The sequence below is a fragment of the Polypterus senegalus genome, chromosome 11 (assembly GCF_016835505.1).
Source record: "Polypterus senegalus isolate Bchr_013 chromosome 11, ASM1683550v1, whole genome shotgun sequence".
Classification (NCBI taxonomy): Eukaryota; Metazoa; Chordata; class Cladistia; order Polypteriformes; family Polypteridae; genus Polypterus; species Polypterus senegalus.
Genome location: NC_053164.1, coordinates 89490863 through 89511374, shown reverse-complemented (window position 1 = coordinate 89511374; position 20512 = coordinate 89490863). Strand labels below are relative to the sequence as shown.

The window sequence follows — 20512 nt, the reverse complement described above, 5'->3', positions numbered from 1 at the left end:
CAGCGTTATAGAAATTTGGGTCAACTTGGAGATTATCATCAGTATTTTAATTTATGTTTTCACTTGACCTACTTTGTGTTTTTCTTCTAGGTTTCCATCAATTACCCACAGTTAGCCTTTGAACCCGTAACATTCTTTGCATTTGGCTCTCCAATCGGCATGTTCCTTACAGTGCGGGGACTCAAGAGAATAGACCCGAACTACAGCTTCCCAACATGCAAAAATTTTTTCAATATCTATCACCCGGTAAGTGTCTTGGGCTTGAAAGACCATTAATAAAATCAACAACATTTAAACAAAACAGTGTGTCTATTAACAAAATAATTGATGTGAAAGTCCTTAAATGAGTAGTAAATAATGTTAGTCATTCAGTTGTGCAGACTAACCTATAAACATATGGAATGCAGAAGGAGGTAAGCTGAGCAATAAGCCTCAAATCCTGAAATGCACATTCTCTAGGAGGCGATACACATCTTTATAGCCCTGTGACTGACCGACATGTGTATCGTACCTGATTAGGGGCTGATGGTTCAACTCACCTATTAGCCCAATACACTACACAGTAATTTCAAATACAGCATTAAAAGGAAAAAAAGTGCAAAATACAAAGTTGAAATATATGTACAGGGTTATTAAACAATATATACAAATATGTATGCAGTGGGTAGTATAAAGCCCAAATCCCCACTGTCCTAGGTCAGTTACATTTTGAAAAGGATCATTCCATAAGCAGATGAGCACAACTTCATTTGGATAGAAAATGTCTGAAAATGGTTCCATCGTATGTGATGACACATTCACTGAAAGGCAGAGAAATTAAAAAGACTTAGTAATGGCAAAACAAACAGTTCCTATGTTAATTACAAAGCGATATAAGAGAGCATTGCAGAACTACATCAGCAGCAACTCCCAACAAGAGTGTGATATGCTAAAATAAGAAGTCTTCAGCCCTCATTTAAATGCCGAGACCAATGAAGCTCCCCTTATATTACGACATAGATTGTTCTTGACTTCCTATAGCTACTTGCTGCATTTCAAATGCAAGTTCATCTTGTGTTCAGAATTTTAAGGAGGCCTGCATCTTGAGATTGCAATGTACACATTGGAGTATAGAGAATAGTAAGTTCTGTAAGGCAAGGTAAACCATTTACATCTTTATATGTGACAAGAGCATTTTAGGATCCACTTTAAAGTTTATTTGAAGCCAGTGAATTATTTGTACACTCTAAAACAGAAACTGAATGATATAAATAGCCTGGCCTTAAAGCATTACCATAGTCAATTCTGTTGGAGATAAATGATTAACCTTGCTTTTTAAAAAGATGCAGTTTAAACAAACACCTTAGTTTATAGTATTTAAAGCCAGCTAAAGTAGAGTCTAGGAATTACAGAACTGAATTTCCACGATTTGTCAAATTGTCCAAGTGAAATATAACACCTAAATTTCAAATGGACTTGTCTGACTACCCACTAAATTTAAACCCAAATAACTATCATTTAGCCGCTGTTTTACATTAATAAAGTTGTTGTTTAATAATGTAATTGAAGAAGTAGTAATTGGTTTAAAAGAAAAAAGGCAACTAAACATAAAGATTGGATTTCCCAAACATGTCATCTAATGGTAAATGGTAAGATATATAAAGAAAAGAGAGTTGGGTTAAGCATTAAACCCTGAGAGACTGAATCTGATTTACTTGATAGATAGACGTCTAATCATGGCTACGCTGAAGGAACTGGGGACACTTGAAATGACTATTCAGTTGATAATGATTCATCAGTAATGTCAGCTCTTGGCTGTGCTACCCCAATTGAGTTTTTCAACAAACTAATCAAAGCTCAATTTAAAAAGATATCTAGTAAAATTCAATTTGGACAGCCGTTTCCAGTTCGAGATCACGTTCAGTGTACTAAATTGGCTTGATTTAGGAGCGGGTTGATTCCTCAATAAGTAATAATAAGTTAGCACATGTCCTCATTCAACGAGAAGCAGCCTTATCTAAGGTCTTTTATATGTAACCATTTGGCAAAATTAAACGTCAAAGATAATCAAATAATGATTTAAAGTTGTTCAATCAACTGGAGTGAAATAGCATAAAGCAATTTTCAGCAGTTTACAGTTGTCAGAGGGTGGTTGAATTCATGATTTTATTTTTTTTTTATTTACTGGTTGATTGTAACCCTAACAACACATTTCAAGTATTAAGCATCTGAAGCTGTTGTTTTTTTTGGAAATTAACAAGCATTTAGGTGTGTTTCTGCACAGAAAGGTTTTTTTTAATTTTGCTTTTTAAGATTGTGCTGCTTTCTACATTTAAGAATTTGGTTTCATTTGTACTGGTCTCTACCCTTCTCATTGACAATTGCCATTATTTCAGTAAAATTATGGGTGCAAAATCCATAGAAAAAAGCACATTAATAGGAAAATCACAAAAGAGGGTTAAGCATTTAAAACTATGGCAAAATTAATTTAAAAATCTTCTATGAATGTATGGCATACACTTGTGTACTTTTCTGAATGCAGAAAAAAATGCCAGCTAGTAAAGAAAAAAGACTCACTAATTCTAAACAAAAACTGGCAGCCACAGTGCCCTCCCAGCTCAACATGGGCTTGAGTGATTTAGAGACTTTTTGCCCTTTTTTGCTGTTCGTACCACTGCAGATCTGTTGTAATTATTTTATTTTTTTTCAGAACAAACCAGGGTGTGTTTCTCTTTTGCCAACTCAGCTAATCTTTAAATGACTGCCTTGTGCTCTGTTTCAGCCTACCAGGCTAGATGTTAGCTAGGAGGGGGTGGTTCGCCCCGGGCGGCACATTTTTGGGGGCGGCATTATTGGCCAAAAGGCTCAGTACAATTCATGTGTAAGCAGCAGGGTATAGAAAAATATCATTCATGAATGAAAAAAGTAAAAATCTCGGATTTTTATCCACAAATGCTTCAAAAATAATTTTCAGACTGTTCTTCTGTGATGGCATCAGACACAGCAGTTGAAATTTAGGAGGCAATAACAAAAATAAACATAAAAATTACACCGATAATAATTTCTGGGAAGATAACTAATTTATAATTTAGTTTCGTTATCAATCCAAATGCATTCTTGCTCTGCGCAGAAAACATCCCCACCTATCACTCGTATACTACTACACTGGTTCTGGTTTTCCCAGCGTAATCATATTAAACTAAAAATTAGAACACGGCTTATCAGTGCATCTGTACTATAGTCTTGTCTAGTTTATGCTTGTAAATAATTATATGTGAAAGGTTATTGCTGTTTCTCTATATATGAATACATCTATGCAAAATGTATCTTAAGTTTTCTCTATATGTCATTTTAATTTTCTATTTAAATAGGTTAACATATTCAGATATGTTGGAGGGTGGCAAATTGAAGCATCGGCCCGCCCGAGTGGCACGAACTCTAGCTATGCCACTGGATGTTAAGACACTTTGTGTCCATGTCGTTGTTTGTTATCAAAAGTCATGTAAAGTATGAAACAAATGTGACATGTATTGTGAACATTTGCCTCTCTGTGAGTGTCATTTCCTCCCAGTGCAGTTCAAGCAGTGGGCAGTCTAAATCACTGCCTCCAAATGAACCTTCATTTCAGTTGAGTAAGACTTCCTGTGCCTCGTAATTGCTCTGATCTGAGAGGCTCAGAGAAGAGAGCAGTTAGTTAATAAACTTTGCATAAGGTTTATAGAACAGAAAGTTCTGTAGTTTTAAAATTTACCATATGTGATATACAATACATTAATATGTTGGTGTTAGGCTAAGAATAACATGAATGCCTCACGTGGAGAAGAATAACAGAAATAAATGCATCAGTAGATTTGGATCATTCAGCACTGCGTTTACAAGCATCAGCATGCATATTGAGTTCAGCTTCCTTGTTTTTAAGCACACTAATTAAATGAAAAGAAAGAAGATTCAAATGTCCTTTGAGCATCTTTTCAGTAAATTTCATTGGAATTCATAAAGTCAGTAGTCTTTACGGCAAGCTTCTTTTTAATCTCCCCAGATGTTTTTCTTTTCTTTCTCTCTTTCTCTCTCAAGTTTGATCCTGTAGCTTACAGAATTGAACCCATGATTGTACCAGACATGGAGTTTGAACCAATGCTAATTCCACACCACAAGGGCAGAAAGAGAATGCATCTTGGTAAGGTGAAATGCATGTTTCACTGTAATGTCATTGTGTCCTTACTTCCATTTCTGTAGTAAATTCTTATATTGTGCTCCCTACTTTAAATAATAAGATTGAGTTTGTGTTTTTGTGTGCAGAGGTGCCAGTCAGATTGATTCTGCTTTAAAGTGTGATGTGAATGCAATCAGCATTTAATTTAGTGCACTACTTGTTAATTACAAAGAAAGACCAGTTCTGAACTCCTGAAATGGTTAAAAAAGGACCCTGACTTTACTAAGGCAGCATGCGCACTAATTAACAATTTGAACAACTTGAATTGAGAAGTAGTTTTGTATAACATGCACCTGTAAAGCCTGCCATGTTATAGACGTCCCTAAACCTGAGCCATCCTGTAGGGCGTTATTCACTTATCATTTTAGTGATTTATTAACAGCCATACTCCGTTATATAGTTTGGAAAGTCTCCTGAAACTGAGCAGTGACTTATCTTCACACAGCTCAGTAATAAATGTGTCGTTTTCAAAATTTGCTTTCAGAGACTTTTTTTTTTCTAAACCCCATAACTTTCTCTGGTGAATAAGCACAAAGTAATCTGCATCTGTACTCCAGATGTGCTACAGGTCAGGTCTGGAACACAGCCTAGGGAGTGTCATAGGACAGTATAACTATGATTTATGTCACTCTTGCACATACTGAGGTCTGATTGAAAATATCGGGTGTAGTGTGTGTGCAGTTCTCCTGTATAACATAATGAGGCTGTCAGGGCAGTACAGTATGTATGGGTAATGCACTGGAAGTCTGGCTTTCTTTGTATTTTAGGACATTCTGCACTAATGTTGACAGATACCCACCATGCAGCCAAAAGCAAACCAGGGCCAGTGTGTGTGTATTTGAGAACTGCTGACAGCAGGCAGGTACTTGGAAAGTGCTGTCAAAGTGAAACAGCACCTTACAGTCATTTTGTATGAACTACAATTGCTTGTAAAAAGAACAGCCATTGGAATTACTGATCATCTGGGTCCTCAAGTATAAACCGTGCATGTGCATAAAAATGTTGCGTCCATCCATTTCCACACACACTTCGTAATGTGTAAAAATTTAAATTGGCGTAAAGCCCTGCACATTTTCACGGCAGCCTCCCCCCTTGTGTATGCAAGTTTTTGCTTGGTTTTGCAGCGTCAAAGTAGTGCTGCTGTTTCTGTGTGGTCTCCCTTTTTTCAGATTCACATCAATGACGTGGGATTTATCAAAAATATCGAAATTAATAAACAAATTTCATTCTGTAACAATATATAATGGTGGAGGCAATGGCCAAACTATTCCAAATAGCATAGCTGCTTTAGCGTTGTTGCGTAAAACTTTCAAACAAGTTAAATATTTCAAGAATCTTCACCCATTGTACTTCCCATTTTTGAATTGTATTTATTGTGCTCTAAAGTGTCTTGTGATGATGTACTATGAAAAGGTGGTAAACAAATAAAATAAAAATGAATTGCTTTGTCAGTATGTTATGAAGTGCCATGTTGACCTATTATATAAAGAGTGCTTTGTTAGAGGTAAACCAACAACTTTTAAAACTCTAAAGTAGTGTTTTTCAGTCTGCTGAGGTCTCCAAAGGACATTGAAGGAATGAACTGTGTTTTGTTTTCCTACACAGAGCTGAAGGAGAGCCTGACCCGTATGAGCACAGATCTCAAGAATAACGTACTGGGCTCGCTGCGTACTGCCTGGCAGTCATTCACTCGCATCCCTGTGCCAGCACTGCCCACGGTGGCCGATGGCGACACTCTACCTGAAGCTGCCACCCAAGAGAGTGAAGGTAGGGCTTGCATTTGGAATTGAGTAGTAACAGACCTGAAACTGGGAATGAACCCTCTTTTTATGGTGCCATGTCTGAATAGAACAAGAACTAAATAAGTGTGGGGGACAAGAAACACATTCAGATGTGACTCCGATTTGATTGTGAACAAATGTAAAGAGTTGTTTTTGCTCATACGCATATAGACACTCCACTGCATGCTGTGCAGGATATGAGGGGATACACTCAAACATGACAAGGCCAGGACCGCTGGTCTGCTTAGCACACGTTGTGGTTATTGTGATAACCTGCGGCCCTCCGAGACAGTAATATATGGTATAGTGAAGACGCTGGCTTACAGCCTTGTGACATTGTAAAGTTATTTTAAAAATAGTTTTTAACCCAGTATCAGAATTATATTAGTGTACATGATAGGCCCATTACAGTCAAACTTGACCTAAACTTTTACATTTTACAGCTGCTTTTTAGCTTGAGTAATTCACATTTTCTTTTTTTAATATTTTTTTATAGCAAAAAGACTTCTCTGAGTGGGATCCTATGGTCTGCATTACTAGTTTCTGGTTAAATGTACATGTGACATCTTGCGAGGTTAAGTTATTTAGTGCTCTTTCTGATGGTTTAAACACCTTTTTCTGGCTTCAGCAGTCGACTCTCAAGTTTTTGGAGGTATTGGAAAGAAGTTTTTGCAATTTACGCTTTCTTCCTGATATCAGCCTCCTATCTTCACCCTTTACAATGTACAGGATGAACCCCAGGTTACAGCAATTACCTGTGGTACGCCATGTAAAATTAAATAGGCTGTTAAAGTAAAATTTCACTGCTAAATTGACAGCTACCTTTAAAATGTAGCGTTTTTTTCTTTGAAATGTAAATATTTTGCTTCCCCCTGGTGAGCATGTGGGTGGCTTTGCTTATCCATCTCCACTAGTTATAGTGCAACCCTTTCCCCCCCAAGCTTCAGTGAACTTTGGGGTAAATTGCACAGTAGAAGTAACCCATGGCTGCTGGGACAGAGCAGCAGGTTATACCAGTGGGATATTTCAATAAGTATACAAGTAAACAGATGGGACCACCTTTATAAAGTGAGTCAGTGGTTCATGCACAGTATGTGGAAGTGATCGTACAGCACAGCTAAATTCTGCAGCGGCTCCTATACTTGCATACGCGCAAGCTGGGTATTTGGTTTAAGTTTCATCTTAGATTGCCAGCTGAGACCACCATTTCTGACACACCTGCTGGATGTGTGCTGTTAAGGTAGGTTTTCACGTACAAATGCTTAAATCCGATCCCAAACGAGGTGGCAAAGTGTAAGTCCAGAAAACACGGCAAATAAATCTTGCCAAAAAAACTTACTTTATTAAGCACTTCCAGTGGATATAAACTGCTTAGTGACAGTCATGAACTACTCACAGCTTAACAGCTCAGTTAAGCAAAATGTTTACAACATGCAAGTTATGTAATGAGGTAAACAAATGACCTTATTTAAGAGAGTTCAATAAGAACATCATAGTTCTCGAATATACCAGGGTTCAAAAAAGCTGCAGTACTGCACTGCCAAGTTGCTTGTTACAGATGTGCAGATGTGCCCTTCTTCTGATGCTTGTTACCATTCTTGAGCTTGATGAACAGCAGACAAATGTCTTAGAAACCTGTTTATGGTCAGTACTAGCATCTTCTGCCCATTTTGTTTCTGAAGGCAGTGTGATGATAGGATGCGTATATGGTGGGGCTGTGAAAGCCATTGGATAAATAGTAGTGACGTGTAAAATTGCTGTCTGTGTCTAAATGTCAAACAAAACAGTGCCTTTTGATTTTCAGAGAGAGAAATTTGTTTCTTTACCTGACATGTTTCTGCAAGAGGATGTAGACTTCTAACTAGTTGCGTTAATATCCTGTAGATCCAATCTCATAGAGGACAGGGGCAAGCTGCTGCTCTTTTGTCACATTGCAATCCTCTTTTAGCATTGCCTGGTTAAATGGCCTGTCAAATCAAAATTAAAAAATGATTCTCTCTCTTCCCATAGTTCAGATTTTACCTACTATGTATTAACTCTCAGTTCTGAATTGCTCATTGCTTTAACACCTAATTCATTTTTTCTCACCAAAAACTAAACATTTTTTTCAATTTCTGATCCTCGAAATCAAAATTTCTCCTTCCACTTTTCCTGGTTAGGTTTGTGATAGCAACATGCTGACCTGGGCTGACCAAACCTCCTTGTCCCCATAAGGTTCCCTAATAATTTGTGAGAGCCGTGAACGCCTATTGGCTCTGCCGTCGGTACTCTCCCTGTTGACTGTTTATTATACACATACCCCGGGAGTCTCCCATAGACCACCCTGACTACATACCCCAATTCTCTTAATTGGCTCTTCTTAATCTGGAGAGGCAGCCGTTCTGCCCAGTTCAGAAAGCACATTTGGTCCACTTGTAGTCTCAGTCTCATTATTATTTCAGAGTTCATAACCATAGGGACGGGTGGAGATGTTGACTGAGACCAGTAAATGACAGCATCTACTGCAGACTTGTCGTGGATTCAGGAAGTAGTCGGACCACTTCACTTTTTCCTGTGTTGGAGGCTTATACTAAAATCTTTTAAATTAATTTTCCCTCACATCAAGCAACACTCAGTGCCCCAGAATGACAAAGTGAAAGCGTGAATTTAAAAATTGTTTGCCAGTTTATTAAAAATAAAAAAACTGAAATATCCCAGTGACACTGTAGTTCCTTCTTCGCCTCCACATCCACTGCACTGTCCTTAACATTGCTGCAGTTGGATGGATTCATTGATCAATCTCCCCATCTCCTCTAATTGTGAACAAGACCCCCAGCCCTTGAACTGAACCACTTAGGGGAGGCGCTCACTCCTTACCTCCAATGCCATGCTTGTCTTTTCAGATTTGGAGTTGCTGAAATGGAAATCAAAGAGCCTAAGAGGACAAATCCACAACACACACTTTGTTTGTGATTGGCAGCAATTGCAGCCTGATGTTAAGGGATGTAAACAAACTTGTGAGTCTTGGCGCTCATCCCGACTGCACACATCTTACAAATTTGAGAGTGTTTCTTCCAATGGGTCTGGTTATTTAGCACGGGCACCAGCTGTTTCATCAGGTGCTACTGTGAGGAAGGTGAATGTGTGGGAGATGAAGATTGGATCGATTGATGTGAATCAATCAGTTATCAGGTTTATGATTTCAATATTTAATTAAAAAGTGGTATAAGACTCCCACTTTAGTTTCCTTACCTTTCTTTGGAAATGGGGTCTTGACTTGCATCAGGATAACTGAAGCAGACTCACATTACGAAATGAAGTTAATGCAATATTTTGATACCCACAAACATAGAAATTGGACAACAGCTTATACGATATGTAGACATAAAGGAAAACAAGATGGAGGAAACAGACCAATGTGTAACACAGAAGATGTTAGACATTCTTTGTTCATTTGCCGGTTGTGTTGATTTTATAAGATTTTTGGTTTAGTGTTTGTCTTTTTGATTTTACTGTGATGTCACAATCAGCTCACAAATACTTGAATGCAGAGACACGGATGAGATGGGCCTAACATATTGTGTTGCAACTCAAGGCTGTTTAGCCCCAGATCTTTAAAGACTTCTGTCTTTTAAAAGATCTTACATCTTAGTTAAATCAGTTAATCACGAGCTTGTCACGCAGTACCACATAAACGTGAGACTGCAGGCCTTTTCTTTGGCGTTCTAATTTATCTTGGAGCAGATATACCGCTTTACAATAGCAAATGTAGGTCTGTCAGACTAAACCCCATTATTTGAATTGAATTCTAATGTGTGTTTAAAAGAAATCTAAGTTGCAAAAACTGATATTTGAATGTAAATGAATGTTTGTTTTTTCCCAGCATTAATTCTCACCTTCTGTTGCTTCGTTTGAAAAGCACGTAAAGACTTACAGCAACTTAATCTCTATCAAAAAGAAATGGATAGGCCTCTTGGCACAAAAAGAAGCAGAGTTGGGAAAACGAATATCTGATTAAGCGTCGCGTTCAACCTGAGGGATGTTCTCGTGTTTTGTATGCACCTCACTTGTAGAAATCGTCAGTGTGCCCAGCTCTGCTTTCTCTTTGATTACATCACTTTGCAGTGGTGGTGAACCCTGCTCTTTGTTTTAAAGTGGTGCATTCATTTAAAAGCTGCAGTTTTCATATTCATATTTAAGGAACTGCGTGAGTCATAAGCACATCATACGTTACACACATATATGCAATGTAAGCTAAAAAGTAAAAATATTAAAAAAAAACAAACATACAAATGTGCACTTTGCACCTGAAACGTTTAACCTTCATTGGAATATATACTTATGAATATTCAAATTTAATTTTTTGGCTAATGTAAGCTAGTCTGTGTGGAGCTGGTGTTGTTGCTCCATGTTGGTGAAGACCTTTGCTTGCAGCGGATTGCACTCATTGTTTTGGCATCGTAGTGCAGTGCTGACTTCCACGTCTCGCTGTTAGACTCTATGCTTTCTGAAGCTTCATTGGAAAAACCAATCACTCTTTGAGATCCAAGGGTTTGTGCACTGATGTTCGCTTCATAAAGTAATGCTACCTCTCTGTCTTGCCAGACTCTGTCATTGGCACAGAGGTCAAGCATGGCAGAGTGTATCTGAAAACTAGTGAATCCCGGAGGTGTATCCTGCTGCAAAGAGAATGGCCAGTAGGTTGTTGGCTTAGCTGATGCAGAGGAAAGAGTCCGGAGTAACTGCTGACACTGGGTAATAAAAGATGGAGTGGACATTTTGCCATTGGTTTCTGAAGTGTACAATGTCCCAGCATTTGCAAAGATAAATTATAACCATCAGTTGTCTAATTAAGGCATCTTTGCATGCATGTCATCTTATTTTTGATTAACACCACTTGTTACAGGATGAAACGGAGAAGTCCAGCTGACCAGATGTTGGTAGTTCAGCAACTCAAAAGGAGTCTTTCAGGAATTCTGGTGGTGGAGGAGGACAGCTGTGTTTCTGCGTCTCTCTGTTCTTTTTCACAGAGAAAGCATTGTGTGCCACAGAAAGACTAATACAACTAGGCAATGACCAAACTGGCCTACACTGCTGAAAGAGGAGACACAATGTTCCAAGTCTCTTTGCAGGGCTGAAAGGGTGCAGTTAGACCCACTCTCCATGATAACTGTGAAATGTTTAAAAAATATGTACTGGTCATATATTGATAAGTAGTGACAAATGAGAAACGATGCAGTGTAACAGGTTACATTAAATATTGAATTTTTATCAACCCTCGCATGTATAAGCACTCCAGCAATCACAAATGTCATTAATTTACCATTGTGTTTGTATTTTCTATAATTAATGCAGTGGTGAAAGAAGAGCCATGTCTGCCTTTAAAGGAGACCGAACAAATGAACATCAAGACTGGCTTGCTGAATGGAGGCCGCCGGATTGACTATGTCCTGCAAGAGAAGCCGATTGAGAGCTTTAATGAGTACCTGTTTGCCCTGCAGAGCCACCTGTGCTACTGGTAACTATGCATGTACTTCAGCGCTGCCACCGATGAACTGCATGTGCACACAATCTCTCTGACATCGACAGGCTCGTGTCTTCATACTCACTGCTTCAATTGTATGTAAGCTTATTCACCCATAAATCCATTTTTGAACCCTTGCACTCCTGTACCCAGTAACAGGAATCTGCTCATTTCCCATTAGTATCAATTGCTAACCCTGGATGAGCTGCTAGTCCAGTGCTGGGAATTGTTGTACTTAGCATAACTTTACACTGAGCTGTGGTACAGATAGATACACAATAGCTGAATATCGAGGGCACTTTGCATTCATTATTTTTTATGAGTTGCAGTGTTTTCACAATTAATTGCAAAGCTTACACACCTACACGTCGATGACCTAATCGTCTTTGTCTGATTTCTTTTTTTTTTTTTTTACCCTTCTTTTTTTGGTCCTAGGGAGTCCGAGGATACAGCCTTGCTGATTCTGAAGGAGATTTATCAGAGACTGGGAATCTGTTTGGAGAATGTGCAGCAATAGCGGCTGTAGATGTCGTCCTCTGCTGCTTTTGAGGGCTGATGAAAAAGCAGATCTGCTAAATTCTTTCATCTTGTCAGTGCCCATCTTTTACCGCCCTAAAACCCATCATCAGCATTTTATACTGGAGTCTGGGCACCAAGGATTTACAGCCCACTTCACTGGAAATGCTGAAGGCCGCATACAGGTGATCTGAAAAGGGCAGCCACAAAGCGTACTACAGCATACCAGATAAGCATCAGGCAAAGAGAATGGAAAGTAATAACCAAAACGTTTTTTGTAATGTCATTTCAGTCAATGAAAAAAATAATGTGTATGTTTTTAAGTAGTTTCATCATTTATTTTTCTACAAAATCTGCACATTGCAGGCTGCTGGAGTTAAACCGGCAGGAAAGAGTCGATTGGGCAGATTCCATTTGCCAAGCTTAGCAATGAAAGAAATACCAAAGGAAAACGGATGTAAACTCTTTTCGTGCTGCTAGTTTTGAGAGCAAATCTAGTCAACGGAGGACAATGTATACATGAATTCATTGTACTAAACTGCTTTCTGAAGAAACATTGTTCAGCTCCAAATGGTCTCCCTAATTATACAGTCGATGCAGACTCCAGATACTGGCTCAGTATATCATATTTCATTATGAAATGCAGCTCACTCCTCTCTGCTTTGGGCTTGCTAACAATCTGCACCTTAAAGTGTTATCAATGATTTTTAGATGTGGCAAGGATACTGTGAAAGGTTTGCACTTTATATGTACATAAATAAAAAGGTATTTACATTTTTTATTAACTGACCATTATTGTCCTCAGTATTTCGTTGTACAAACAAAAGTTCTTAAATGTCTCAGATTCATATTTTCATATCCACACTCCCTGGACCCTGTCAGTTCATGGCACTGCTTAGTTCACATACACGTGTTTTTCAAAGGGACAGCTTAAATTTAAATGTCACTGCAGGACCCCTCCCTGGCTGTAATGTCCACCTATTATCAAAAGCCTTTTTTTGCTGTATATAAATCCACTAACAGAAGTGGCATTTAGACTCACTGAAGGGTTTAACACCTGAAATCTGAAACTGTTGCACCACACCAATTTTGAGTGACCAGGTGACATGCCCACCTTTACTCCACTGCTTATTTTATCTTCAGTGGGGGGGCTTGCACTTTATTATGTCAGTGCAGGTCCTACAATCAAGCTTTCAATCTCCCATATTGGTCTTGTGTCTTGAAACACCAGCCATGTATCCCAGTTTCATATATGACTTAGAAGTCATCCTCTGGAGTCCAAGTGTGAGAGACCGCATCCTAGAGATATTTAATACAATTCTCTGAGCAAATACAAATCAGAAGAATGAATGAACAAAACTCAAAGTCTGTCATCACCTGAGGAGCAAGCTGTGAATAAACAGAAAAAGAAATTGTAAACACAAACCAAAAAACTTTGACACAAATTTGTATGGCAATTGCTGCATAACAGCAATGTGTTCCAAAGATAACAGCTCTTATTTCCCGTTAATATTGCAAAAGTTCTTCGAAATAACTGCATATCTGAGGTAAGAGAGCATGACGACACCACCTATTTCCTGTCTTGGCAGACTATGACAAAACATCCTCTTTCCTCGAGCAAACTAGTCCGTCCACCCTTCCTTCCATCGGATGCAATGGGAAAATAAAAATGTAAGCTGAAAAATCATTCACTTCCTAGCATTTTATCCTGTAGTTCCCGGTCAAGCTAAACGTCTGAAGAAAAAAATGTAGCCCAGGATTACTACCGTCAGTCTAATGCTCTGATTCAAGGGTCAGCTGACCTTCTGCTAGTTTGAGGCCACACCCAAAACACAAATGACATGGGATATTGCAGAAAGTCGCATTTTTATTTGTTTGACTGTAGTGGGCACATTAATCACCACACAAAAAGAGCAAAAGCTGCCTTCAAATAGCACAAGCTAGGATACCCTGAGCACTCCACCACATGAAAATGGGGGATCAGTTTAAAGTATGTGTAACCTCTGTAGCTAGCTGTGCCACCTGTCTTAAGTGGGTTCAAATCTCAACAATCCACGTAGACCTTGTGTTTTTTATTTGATACATGGATTGTCCATTTGGTCTGGTATAATACTACGCACCCAATCCCTTTCCCTCACGATGGCCTTTTCTTCTTTTGTGGAACTACCCACTCTTATACTGTAGTCTTAAAGTGTTTTGCTGGGAAAATGCATAAGAGGTTGTTACCTCATTGGCCTGGTTGAGCGACTCTAGCCTAGTCATGTTGGCTTTAGTTTCCCAATGTGTGCCTTGATTTATAGTTGTTTTCACTCATCTATTACCCACCATACAAAATGATCAGTTATTAGCCTTACAGCTATAAACCTCATTCTTGCACCTGCTCGAGCCTCATGAACGCTGCTACCATGCTGCTGTTGCCAAAGTATACTAAGAGCAGAATAGGGCCATACAACCAATTTTCTTCTTGATATTTTCATTACCATTTTTCCACACACTGTATTCCAGCATGTTTAACATAAAACTGCTTAAGTACTGCAAGTATGTTGTTATAAGAAACTTTAAACTGTAAAATACTGTGCGCAACTGAGCAAAAAAATATTAAATAAATTACAAAACACCAAGCATGATTAGCAGAAGGAGTTACCAAAGTTCACAGAAACTGAAAGGTCACATAAACCTAAATCTGTGTGACTTGTAAAGGGCTTCATGATGAATTTGGCACAAAGTTAACTGGCTGTGTATGTTACAACTACACAACCTAAGCTTTGTGTTTCTCCAAATGACATGTCTACATAAAGTCAAGCACCACTTCTTATGTTAAAAGGTGCCCTTGCAGAGACTCCCAGTATGCACTGCGCTGCTGACTCTGGGTGACAGGATGTAAGCTGTCATTTAACGGAGTGTCCTTCTGCCAAATCTTTGCTAGCCATGTCATCAGTTGTATGGGGGAATGGGGGTACATGTTTATACTTTTATGGTTAGCACCAATAATGTGCATATTTAACCCATTATCATCCATAAAACGCTTCTGCATACTACACAATGCTTCCAAAGAGAAAAACAATGAGTCTTTAGCTTAATCACTCTTATTGTAAGTCATTGTCCTTGAACTTCAAAAAATAGCAAGGTCAAGTCATACTGGTATTCAGATTGGAAGGTGAAAGGTTAAAACCGGTGTCACAAGCAAAAGCCTGATTTTTATATTAATGAAAAGTAAAATAAAGCCATGAATAAACTTTTCAGTATCCAATTTGCCTGTGGTTTTTGGATTTAAACTCTGTGGATAGTCTGGGAATGTGATTACAGAATGACTGAGCATTGTCAGATTCCTCCATTTGTCTGTTTCTTTCTTAAACATGTTAAATGTGGTTTAGGATTGCAGGGAGCTAAAGTCTGTACTGTAATGTGTAGGGGATCCACAGATTCAAAATGATACCCTCTGAGATGAAGCTTGATAGTGCCTTATTACTGTGAGTAGAATTTTCAGCTATTAATAACATTTCTATTTTGTTCACATTTGATGATGAACTTTTCAGTCATCAAATGCTTTAACTGATAGCAGCAGTTAAATGAAATAGGAGAAACATTAAACCAGTTTGATCAGCACAGTGGAGTGTCATAAGTGAGTATCATGTTTTCAAATGGTACCTTCACATGGTTGCAGACCAGCTTCAAGTAATGACAGTCCCATCACTGAACTCTGAGGTATACCAAATAGAACACGGTGCTGGAGTGTGCTCATTGAAAATGATCTGTTAAGAATGAACAAAGCCAAGTAAGAAAAGTGCCTGACAAGCCAACATTATTCTCAAGCCTGTGTGCTTGAGGATCATATCAAAAGCTGTGCTACAATTTGTAGCCTTCCATCCGTATTAGAATGTCATCAACAACATGAGGTAAGGCTCTTCCTCTGCTTTGACACAGTGGAAAGCCAGACTGGAACATTTTCATTGTTTAACAAATTTTGCAAAACCCATTCTACTGATGTTGTTAGGAATTTTACATGGCATTATAGAAATAATGTCTAGTCAACCATTTAAAATAATATGCAGAGGTTTACAGTATTCAAAATTAGCCGCCTAAAGTGCTTCCTTAAGACCATTTGGTTTGTTGAGTGGCATTTTCAGATTCACTTTATCAAATTCATTCTGCGGTGGGCTGGCACCCTGCCCGGGGTTTGTTTCCTACCTTGTGCCCTGTGTTGGCTGGGATTGGCTCCAACAGACCCCCGTGACCCTGTAGTTAGGATACAGCGGGTTGAATAATGGATGGATGGATGTACATTCTTTTCATGATCAATACTAATTGTGCTACCCTTCTAAGATAGGTGGAAGTTTTAAGTAATCAACATAGACCTCAGCATTAATGTCTGCTGTGCACCATCTATTGCAATGTGTTTTATCATGCATATGGTAATAAAATACATTGAATTTGTCATTCCAACAGATGGCACCTTACACACAGTAGTAGTAATAAAATGCATTGTATCTGTCATCCCAACAGATGGTGCAAGACAGATACTTTTACAGTCCTTTTATTAAGGTGAATTGTTACATAGAAATGACAGTACATTTTGATATATTATTGCAATTCAGATGTCACACTGTTCTAGATTTAATTTGTGTTATTTATTTGGCAGAGGTAGATCCATTGAAATTCATTTTCATTTAAGGGATAAACGTTTTTGGCTATTTGCCAGACACAAAGAGCTCTAAATATGTCATAATTCTCTGTCCATTTTAGTGTTGTTATAAAATACCACTGAGAGATGGTATGAGGAATGATTTCTAATGATGAACTAAAACTACTTTGGAAAAGAGTAAGTGATTTTCTTATCATCCTTTATTCTTCCTAAATGACAAAATAACATTTCAAATTCATGGTGTCTTACTGCATCTGAGTACACCGATCCTAGCTGTCTAGAAGCTTAAGTGCCCAGCTATTTCTGCACAGTTTCTTTCACGCTGTGATCACCTGAAAAACAAAATCCTAAAGGCTTCCAAAGAGATGCACATCAGACAGTGTCAGATCTAGACATGTATTTGTTAACTTCTCGTTTCATTTTTTGAGAGATGGCCATGGATTGAGCAGCCATGAGAGGATACATATTGTCAAGCCCAGTCTTCTATTCCATTTTGTTCAGATAGCAAGCCACAGTTCATCCTTTAACTGCTTTAACATCTTTTACCCACTAAAATGCAGTATACAACAACAATAACATTTATTTATATAGCAGATTTTCATGCAAATGATGTAGCTCAATGTGCTTTACAGGATGAAGAAAGAAAAAAGAAAACATATAAAAATAAAATTAGGAAATATTAATTAAAATATAATAAAAGCAAGATCTGATGGCCAGGGAGGACAGAAAAAAACAAAAAAACTCCAGACAGCTGGAGAAAAAAAAAAAAATCTGCAGGGTTTCCGAGGCCACGAGACCACCCAGCCCGACTAGGTATTCTACCCAACATAAATGATCTCAATCAGTCCTCATGGTTTTCAGGCTCCACGTGGAAGAATTAGATGATAATGGTCATGTGGACATCTGGCCTTTAATCCATCAATGTAGGGACAGCACGGTGCTTTGATCGGGTGGTAGTGGCACAGATTTCCACCACAGAAATAACAGAATAATGATAATTAAATGCATATACAGAATATCAGGGTTAAACTAAAATGAAGCTATGAGAAAGCCATGTTAAAATAATGTGTTTTAGCAGTTTTTTTTAAATGTGCTCCACCATATTTGCCTGGCGAATTTCCATCAGTAAACTATTCCAGATTTTAGGTGCATAGCAGGAGAAGGCTGCCTCACCACTTCTTTTAAGTTTAGCACTTGGAATTACAGTACAAGCAAACACTCGTATGAAGATCTAAGGTTACGATTTGAGGTGTAAGGTGAAAGGCATTCTGAGATATAGGATGGAGCGAGATTATGTAAGACTTTGTGAACCATAACCAGTATTTTAAAGTCAATCCTAAATGGCACAGGTAACCAATGTAATGACATCAAAACTAGAGAGATGTGTTCGAATTTTCTTTTCTTAGTTAAGATTCTAGCAGTTGCATTCTGTACTAGTTGCAATTGATTGATTTTTTTTTTTGGGTAGTCCTGAGAGGAGTCCGTTACAGTAATCTAGCTGACTGAAAACAAAGGCGTGAGCTAATTTCTCAGCATCCTGAAAAGTTATAAGAGATCTAACTTTTGCAATATTTCTTAAGTGAAAAAATGCTGTCCTAGTAATCTGATTAATATGTGTATACATGTGTTCTTTTTTTGCTCAAAATTGACTGATGAACAGCAGCCCTCACATTTCAGTATACTCCCACACTGACAGCAACATTAGCTTAGCAGACCACCAGACTTAGGCGTTACAATGTTGCAAAATCTCAGGAAGCTACCTCACAAAAAGTGCTTGGAACAAAAAGTGTGGAAGTATTCTGAGGACCCCTCCTAGTTAAATACACTCTTTAAATTTCCATACAGATGCTGTTGATAGCCCCAATTAAGTACACATTTCTTCTTTGCACCATCTAAAGACCACAGGCAGACATCAGCATTGTGAAACTGGCCTTATATTGTCTAGTGTTTTAATTATAAACTCTGGAAAACTTCAACCATCTTACTCCATCTTGTTCTAGCTATCACACCTCAAGCACCTCCTTCTGCCTTACTTTCTGTGTCTTGGAAAGCAATGGCGTTTGGGTTCCTTGTAGTTCTTGGTACTTTGTTTTCCCACAAGTTCTTATCTTCAGCTACTCTACTTCTTCCTGCTTGGAATAACTCAAAACAAAACCCAAAAACTCCTTGTTGTTTGGTTGTTTTCTTTTCAGTCTGAAGTTCACAACAGGTTTCCATAGATTCAGAGAGAGGCGTTTTAGAAGATTCATACAATATTGTAAAATAATTACACAGCAAATGGGGAAGTGGTCAATCAGAGCTTGGATTTCTGTCTTTGAAACATTTTAACATTTTAAGCTCAGTTAAGTCTGTTTCAAAATGCAGTATTTGGAAAGCATTTTTAAAAGTAACTTTATGAATTAGTGCTTGGCTGGCAAGAGGCACAGAAGAGGTTACAGTTCTGCAGGAAATTCCTGAGAATAGAGACAATAACACTGGCTGTGATAACACTGCTTTAAAAAAATACACACACACACACACAAAACAAAAGAGCCACACACAGCATAACGGACCACCTCTTCCAGCACTTTCAAATAAAGATGAAAAGTTAAAATCCTGACTGCATTCTGAAGCATCTACTAAACTGGGACTCACATCCAGGAATGTCTGTGAATGCATTGCACATATGCATTGTACAGTATATATTATATATATTTTAATAAATATGTATATACCAAACACACACTTTGCTAATCCACCTAACCTGCATGTCTTTCGACCGTGGGAGGAAACCCATGTAGAAGAATGTGCAAATACCACCCAGTTAGGAGAAGGACATAAACTCTGATCTCCTTATTGCAAGGCTGCAACGCTACCGCTGTGCCAGTATACATACAGTATCTATTATTCTAAAAGTACTGCATTTTCACTGTATGTCTATATATAGCAAGTATGTGCTTTAACTGTATTCTTTGGGGACTTTTGCTCTTCAATTAAACATGTCAAGTTATCCTCTCAGCTTCTGAACCTGTCTTTTCCATTACACAAGTTTGGAGAACAGTAGCGTCTCTTGGCAGCCTTTGAACAAAGCAGGAACAGTCCTGGATTGAACTCTTGCCTGTCACAATTCACATTCATTTGAAATACCCAACATACTCATTATTTTTGAATGTAGTAAGAAACAAAGAGTACCTGGAAAAAAACTACAGTGTAGGAAGGCTAGCTTAAAACTGAAGTCTGGAGTCACAATTCTTTGTAATAGGAGAGAAATCTTTTGATAGGGCTCCACTACCAAAGAGTAATGAATAAAAATGGCACCTTTATTAATAAACATACTCAAGACAGTGACCAGCACTGAGCAAGTACAAAGTGAAATTACAAACCTACAGTCTCTTTGAGCTTGTCTAAATGGCTGCCAATCCCTGACGTTTAGCTAGGGTAGCTTGTTTATTATTACCTAAGAAGTATCAAATGCACTCCCCTTCTCACATCTCATTCCTCACTGTTTTTTCTTACTGGTCTCTTACTGGTCCCCTCCTGACCATGTGCCAGTCATCTGCTTCAAAAGAGCACTATGCCCCACTTTCCTAAGCCTGGGAACATGTTTGGCCTCTTGTCAGCCAGGAGGTATTTTCACCTTCTACCACACTTTGTGGCCTCACTTTTCTCACTTCTTACAACATAAGATGACCCTGTCATGTTGTTGTGCTGTATATCAGGACTACTGCCTTCTATCAAGTCTTGCATTCCCAAACTGGCATGAGTACCACCTCTCCTGCTACCAGTGTAGCTCTTTTCTTCTTCCTTGAAGTATTGGGTGAGAATTAGTGCTGCCCTGTGCCGCTGACTCTAGCACTCTCTAAACAGCAAACATTTCATTCTCATCAAGACTGAAGACT

At 38.4% G+C, this 20512-nt stretch overlaps 1 protein-coding gene across 1 annotated transcript in view; it reads left to right on the top strand.

Annotated features, from left to right (window-relative positions):
* The window catches only part of ddhd2 (DDHD domain containing 2), a 54865-nt gene extending 42083 nt beyond the window's left edge, over positions 1-12782 (top strand). Inside the window, exons 14-18 of the mRNA XM_039769230.1 lie at positions 91-246; positions 4054-4156; positions 5798-5959; positions 11308-11470; positions 11912-12782. Coding sequence (XP_039625164.1) covers positions 91-246; positions 4054-4156; positions 5798-5959; positions 11308-11470; positions 11912-11993 — 666 coding nt within the window. The 3' untranslated portion in view covers positions 11994-12782. The remainder of the gene's footprint in view (positions 1-90; positions 247-4053; positions 4157-5797; positions 5960-11307; positions 11471-11911) is intronic.
* The last annotated feature ends 7730 nt before the right edge of the window (positions 12783-20512 follow it).